Source organism: Sabethes cyaneus, chromosome 3 (genome assembly GCF_943734655.1).
Source record: "Sabethes cyaneus chromosome 3, idSabCyanKW18_F2, whole genome shotgun sequence".
NCBI lineage: Eukaryota > Metazoa > Arthropoda > Insecta > Diptera > Culicidae > Sabethes > Sabethes cyaneus.
The window spans coordinates 52,987,138-52,995,105 of NC_071355.1; the positions used below are offsets into that span (position 1 = coordinate 52,987,138).

Sequence of the window (7,968 nt, forward strand, 5' to 3'; positions counted from 1 at the left end):
AGTCAATTTAATGCCTAAAATCTCAAGTCTTTGAATGTCCCAATTCAAGTCCCATTAGATATCTAATTCAACTACAATTTCACCTTTAATTTCAAGTCTATTAGTCCAAATTTCAAATGCAATTTCATGTCCAAAAGTCTAATTTCAAACCATATTCGTAGGTCGAATTTAAGTTCAATTGAATTCCGATTTTATATCCAATTTAATGTCTAATTTAACTTCAATTTCACCTCCTATATCAAGTCTAATTTAAGTCAATAAAAACAAACTTTATGTTTTCGGCAGAACAGTCAAACGGCAAAGCAAAACGACACATATTTATTCTACGCCTGACGTTTCGATGTATTTACCATCTTTCTCAAGGAGCTAGAACCACGTATCGTACTTTGTCTGGCGGCTTCTGTAGCAGGTTTGAACTAGTCAGACTACAGAAGCCACCAGATAAAATACGATACGTGGTTCTAGCTCCTTGAAAAAGATGTTAAATGCTTCGAAACGGCGGGCATAGAATAAATATGTGTCGTTTTGCTTTGCCGTTTGACTGTCCTGCCGAAAACATCAGGTTTGAAGTCATCAACAGTCGATAGCTCCACTTCGATAAGTCAATAAAAGTCCAATTCAAGTTGCATACAATGTCTCACTTAAAATCCCATTTCGTATCTAATGTATCTAAGATTTGAAATTCAATTTTAAACAAAATACAAATTGGAATTTCAAGCCCACGTTTGAGTCTAATTCGAATCCAATTAAGATCTGGTTTCAAGTCCTTTTTGATGCCAATAGAGGTTTTCCGTCAAAATTTTTTTTTCTCTTAATGTTCGGTTTTGACTCCTAGAAATGATACCCATACAAAACTTTTCTTAATAAAGCCTCTAACTATTGTAAAAATGAAAAACTAAAATACGTGTATTTCAACCCGTCACTTCTCGGATGTATTACATGCCTTTTTGTACCAGTGTCCTCTATTTTCACCACTTCGAAACCATCTGTGCCACTCTTTACTCTGGTGGCAAGGAACACACGAAACGAAAAGAAGGTAATCATTAGCTTTTCATTCGTTTTGTCCTTTTCACTCAACCGCTGATACACATATGTCAAAATCTGTTGTGCAATGCTGCCAGAAAATCTGAAAATTTTGATAAACAGTGCAGCCGAAACGGATTTTTTAAAACTCAACATTCGTGATTTCGTGAAAAGAAAATCAACATTCTTGCAATTTGCATTGTTTAAAAAATCGTAGTAAATTCTAGAGTCAACGAAAAAAATATATTTTTGCACCATTGTCACTCGTCTAGGGAGTATTGTCGAGAAAAAATAAGAAAAGGAGGGGTATGATCTGACGGAAAACCTCTATTCCAAGTCGAATCTAATTCCAATTTCGTCTACGATGAAACGTTCAATTTCAAGTCCGAAATTTAATGCAAAAAAGTTTGCATGGCGGAAGTTTGGAGTTCTTCATCTAATCTGCCGGTATTTTTGCGATCTTATGCATTGTAATCCTGCGATTACTTAATAATTTGCAGGCAAAAATATGTTTTTGAAAGACCGGTATCCCACCTTCTATTTCTTTCTGGGCACGCCAGTGCTAGTAGATTAACCTCATATTTCGTTGTCTTGGCCAGGGAATCAAAAATGACGAACGCACAACATACAATGGTGTTGTCCCTACTTCAAAATGGTGGGATAATATATCATGAAAGTTCGTCACTATTACATAAAAGTTAAAACAACAAGATATCGTAGTTGTTTATCGTGGATACAGATGCTTCATGACAACCATGTTGTTGCTTGCGGAAGAGACACTTTGTACGTATGTGTGTATCAAAATATATTCTTATCGAAAGTTATCCTGCTCACACCCGTAAGGCAACATTTGATTGTCTTATTATTTTGTTGCCGTAATAAATTCTGGTTGCTACATAGGCTTGTTTTATAGGCAGAGAATAACTAGTTTATCGCTCTTCGTTTTTGTCGTTTATTTCTGAGTATGAATAATGAGATTCCAATTTAGATTCCAAGGTCTTCTAGATCTGTCAGGCGTTAATTAATTTTCCATGACGTCTTTATAATCGACGGAGGGAACGGTACAAGAAAGCATTGATACAAACTTGTTGATAGTATCTCAGGGCACGGTGGAACATTAGGCAAACGAGAGTCATTGAACACTTATTAAGTTTGTATAACGTTCCTCTTTATTCAAGCTGGGGGAACCACGTATCGAGCTAAGCTGTAATGGGAGCCAACTGAAACAGGATTCGAACCCAACAATTCTACTGTTCCCTCCGTTGATTGTAAGCAAAGATTTCGGCTTAACCGTCTTTCTAAGATTTGACCCTTCTTTATCGTCAGCCTGCTGTTAGAGCATAGGACAATTAAAGGGCTAGTGCAACGATCCTACTGACTCTATCTAGCAAGCACCGCCCAACCGAGATTCAAACATACGACGTCAGGCTTGTTAGACCCGCATCGAACCGTACCTCGAAAATGATCGGACGGTTGTAAAAAAAAAACCTATAAAAATAACTATAAAAATAACTTTAAAAAAACTACACTAATGCGAACTGTGATGAATCGGAAGTCATGCCGTTTAACGGGTGGCAACTAAAATTTTGGAATTTTTTCGCGGCCCTTATGCTCAACAACAAACGAGCTCAGAGAGAAATGAGAGTATGTATGGGTTAGTTCTCTCTCTCCTATTTTTGTTAATATTTTTTATTTTGTTTATGCTTGCCCAATTTTGCTAAAAATGGCGTCGAAACAAGAAGCATTTCGGGAGTGCGTTGTACACTTCTATGAACTGCAACAGAAATCTCGGGAAAAAGTATGCGGTACAATATGCAAAAAACAAATATGTTGCGGTTTCGACTGTTTACCATATCCTAAGGTGCCTAACAACTATTTGCAAGCAAGGTAGTGAAATACCAGCCAAAATTATGGAAGTAGAAGGACATCGTTCTCTTTCTCGTTTCTTCAACAACAAGCCCTCTGGTTTTGCTATCAATTAAGATGCACCAGACGAATGTTTGAACAAAATTTTGCTCCCGTTTCTACAAAAATATCATACAGATGGACAACACGTGTTTTAGCTGGATAGAGTATCATCGCATAGTTCCTAAACATCCATTCGATCTCATTTTTACACAAAAACCACGAGCCCAAATTTCTGCCACAGTGCGCCCAATCGAAGATTTCTTCGGGATTTTGAGTTCCTTGGTCTACAAACATAACTGAAGAGCAACGAATTGCAAACATTTGATTGGTAGAATCAAGACGGTAGTTGACATGACGGCTGAACAACGATCCAGTTTCGACGTCAAACGAAAGCTTCGCCGAACAGCCGATTACGGACCGTTTTCAAATGTACACTAATTTTTTTCAACAATGGATAATGTATCTTTAATTTCGGTAATTTAGATCTCCTTCATGTATCTTTGTCTTTTTTTGACAGCTTTAGAAAAAAATTCCAAAATTTTAGTTGCTACCCGTTACAACAAACATGCGGGGCAGCGTTTTGATGCTTCTTTGACGAAAATTTTATTCAAAAGTGACCTACAACGATCCATTGAAAGTCCAATTTCATGTACTATTTCATGTCCCATTTCAAGTGCCGTTTCATGTCCCATTGTAAGGCCTATTTCAAGTTCAATTTTAGGTTCAATCTCATATAGTTTTTCAGGTCATAGATTCAAGTACATTATCAACTTCAGCTTCAAGGCCACTTTCACATCCGATACCATCCAATTTTCACATTCAATTGGAAGTAAAATTTCTATTTCAAGTTTAAACAAATCAAGCCATATTCAGCTCAAATTCAAATGCAATTAGGCCACTGCTAATTATTTTTGAATTTGTGCCCCCCACCTCCTTATAAAATCGAGGGGCAAAAAAATGGTTGGAAATGAGATATACATTTTTGTCAATTGACGCTTGATGTCAGCTGAGGCGTGTTTAAAATAATATATTTTTTTTGTAAACTCCTCCTCCTCGGAAGGGCAAAAACTTTACAAAATATTTGTAATGACTAATTTAATTTCAATTTCAAATCCAATTTCCAGCAATTGTCCATTTCTGTTTCAACTGCGATTTCGAGTGTAATTTCAAGTAAAATACCAAGTCTAACATCAAGTGCACTTCAAATCCCATTTCAATTCCAATTTTATATTCTCTTTAACCTTCTGGTGCACACGGCCCCTTTTTGGCGTGTTAGAGGTATTTCTCTTTAAATCCTTATAAATCACTGCTATTTTTTATATACTAATATCTACTCATACCTTTTCATTATAGTCTAATCTATCCATTCAATTACTTAGTTTGGAATATTACATTAATTTGAAACATTTGAAAGTTTATTCGGGCACCACAGGGTTAATGTATCACTTCAATTTTCAGTCCAGTTTTAAAGAGAAATAAGTCGTCATGGATTCTGTAAATTTCAAAAGCGGTTTTTTTGTTTGAAACAAAAAATTCATGAAAATTTATATTTTGTGTTCAGATTGGCAAGAAGAATACAGTGAATGCATTTCTGAAAACAAAGCTCCTGTTTTCAGAAACTGCCAAAAACTGCTTCCGAAATTGGGCTTTCCGATGAAAAGTTAATGACTGTTCGTTTCCATAAGTCCTAGTTCAAGTTCAATTCAAAGGAAAACTAATAGTTTAATTTGAAGTAAAGCAAGTCCAAATTGATTCTAATTCAGGTCCAATTTTACGTCCAATTCCATGTCGAATTTAAGTCTCATTTAAATACAATTCCATGATCAATTCCATGTTCGATTTCAAGTCCAATTTCAAGCCAACTTTAAGCACAATTTAAAAAAATCAAGTTTAATTTCATGTCCAATGTCAAGCTTGGTTTGAAGTCCAATTTTAAGTTTAATTTAATTCCATTTTAGAGACCAATTTGAAATCAAATATCAAATAAAACCTCCATTTCCAAATCAAAAATCAAAATGGTATTTAGTTTAACTCTTATTTTTTCAATGTACATTTGAATATCTCTAGATTCCGCTCTAGATTCTAGATAGTTTTCAGAAATCAGAAATGTAATTTTTTTAAAAATGACAAAGTAGATAGGCATTTTTGATTTGAATTCCAGCGGCTTGATGTTTATTCACCGTACCTGTTTGTTTTTGGTTATTTTAGACGAATAAACAAATTCTGACGAACTGACGTTCCACAGACATTCCTCTTTTAGCCGCACAAGACCTTGCAAGCAAGTGATCACTTGCTTACGACCGAACAGAATTGATTGCAGAAATTTAATCTCCCTAATGAGAATAAATATGACATATCTCTTGCGGTAGAAAGATAGCTCAGGATCATGAATGATTACTCACGATCTTGTGTTGCCTGATGATGATTTCATCGCATTTTTAATTTTATAATTTTGGATTTAAAATTGATTTTTTCCCGTGTATGAAACAGAATATAACTGCAAATAAAGTTTTCTACAGTACAGAGACAGAAGTGATCCTATATTAAGGGAAAATAATACAGAAAAAGCACATAAATTGAAAAAATTGAACCTCATTTTTATTTTGTTGCTATGAGTGAGATGAAAGTGGGATTTGTCTGGATTTGTTCATTATTTTGTTTTGATATCAATTCAATATTGTCCTTTGTTGTTTCAAATGTAAAATTGATTTGTTTTAATAACTTTTTGAACTTATTTTTAACTATTAAAAAGAATACAATACTTCGTTAATTTTGTATAAATGTAATTTTTGTCGACATTACTTCAATCCGTTAGATGGATGGTCCTCTTAGTAGGATGCAGAACTATTGTCCCATATATCTTTTTACACCCAGTAAAATGCCCTTCATTAGGTGAAATTTTATAATTCAAACGTGCCACTATTGGATTCCACAGGTCCAACATTTCGTACTGTGATAAACCATGTGAACCCCAAATGAAAAAAGTTGACGTTCAAAAGTATTGTTTTGAGCTTCGCAAGACATCTTAGGTGGATATAAGTTCGTTATTATTTCAGTGGAAACCATTTGTATAAGAAGTCATACAGTTTGGCAGGATGGGTTCTATTATAGAAGTATTCATTTTTCGACTTGACTCGATCTTCACACTGAAAGATGAATAGAGCTTTGGTTTTATGAAATTCAGCATGAAATTTCATTTGTGTGTTAGAACAATAATTAATGAGATTTTTTTTACGAAATATCGGCGAAGGAGAAAAAACTAACATGTTGGACAGCACAATAAAATTCGTTATACTTCGAAATAACGAATATGAAAATAGTTAAGTTAATTTTTAATGCAGACAGCATTAAGTGTAATGTATGTTTTACGATCGCAAAAGTTCCGAATTTGGGAAATACGATTCAGCTTGTATCAGATCCCTTGAGAGAATTTCTACTAGTACTTATTCCACAACTAGTATTAAATAATACTTCTCAATAATTTATCTGAGAATCTTAAAATCAATAATTTCGAGACATTTTGTACCCTGTTTTGTACAATTTTAGAAGTATGTCTGAGTATGCTAAACTTGATTTATACATATTGCTCGAGTTGAATTCAACTGTCTAATAGAGTAAATTTTACTTTTCATTTAGCAATTTTCAATTTATTCAAGAAATTAAATATTAAACATGTCCAAATATACTGCATTTCGCAAATTATTGCTTGCAGGATATGGAATATTGAATTTATACATAGAAACCCCTAATAACGATTCACTTCATTAGATTCAATTTGCCGAAAAGTGGCAGTTAGTAAATTAATCTGCTTATCGCTCGTAAAGCAGTAAACAAAAAAAAATGAAACATCATACAAATCCGATTAAACCGGCCTGCGGGTAGTTTCTAATAATCCGACGAAAAAAAAATTCCACTGTGTAACAAACAACCGAGAAACGGCGCGGCGGTCCTATCGCTGCTGGGCCTGCTCTCCCACCATTCCCACCACTTGTTGCTGGTGGGAAGCAAATCTAAGCCTGTCAATCATCATTTATTCCTCTCGGGCTCGGTAGATTGCGACGTTCCCGGTCTGTACGCATCCCATTTCATATATCTTCACCGGAACGGAAGTCCCCACGTGGCCGCGTGGTGCTCGAAAGTCGTATCAAAACTGAACTGAACCGTTGTTGGCCGTTGGTGTTGGGTTGGGTTGGGTTGGGCAGAGATAAACAATCACGACTACTCCGTTTCGAGAACATAAACCTCTATTGGCTAAATTATTAAATTGGTTCACACATCATTATCCGACAAGTGTCTTTGTTTCTTTGATCCAGTGCTCGAGGGCAACCCGCAAAAGTTACATTCTAATCACGCGGATGAGATTATTGCGGTTTCTTATTCACTCTATGGTTGTAAATTAGCTGTCATATGAAACCGCTGAAGTCGATCCTGTATGATCACGTACCTGCAGTAACACTATGGTAAAGCACTAACGATATCACAACGGTGCACAGTAGGTTCCTGGGCTTTGGGACCCACATCATGAAGGTCACTATAGTTTCGGTGCACTCTTATTAATACTCAATTTTGTTTCACACTCAAGTCCCAAGGCAAGCTGCAAATCCTTTCTGCCGACGCAGGACCTCACTTGGGCGGTTTCGTTTTCGTTAAACTCCACGCTGGTCCACGTCCCCGGGAGGGTTCTTGAGCAGAATGACTGGTTTCATTTATAGTCCGGCAAACTTATATAGAATCAGACTCCCCGCACCGCACTCACTGCCCGCTGCAACAACGGCACAAAAACGGTACTCATACAACGTCAACTAGCACACAGCATTGGCTACCTCCGATGGGTGTAGGGAAGCGGAATTCTCGAATGAAAGTACCCTTACACTCTGCCTGCACTGATAACGTGGCAATCGAAGATCACCGACCAACACGGATGAACCGGAGATCGCATACAGTCGCAGTCGTATGCAGGAATCGGACAACATATGCTGACGGAAGAAAGTTCGGCACTCTGTTCGCTCGCTCGGTCGGGATGACGGTAGATGAACT

At 36.2% G+C, this 7,968-nt stretch overlaps 1 protein-coding gene across 1 annotated transcript in view; it reads right to left on the minus strand.

The window, feature by feature from the left end:
* Positions 1–7,613, minus strand: part of LOC128744250 (apolipophorins) — a 29,444-nt gene extending 21,831 nt beyond the window's left edge. The window contains exon 1 of the mRNA XM_053841106.1: positions 7,376–7,613. Within this exon, the coding sequence (XP_053697081.1) occupies positions 7,376–7,454 (79 nt within the window). The 5' untranslated portion in view covers positions 7,455–7,613. The remainder of the gene's footprint in view (positions 1–7,375) is intronic.
* Between the last annotated feature and the right edge of the window lie 355 nt (positions 7,614–7,968).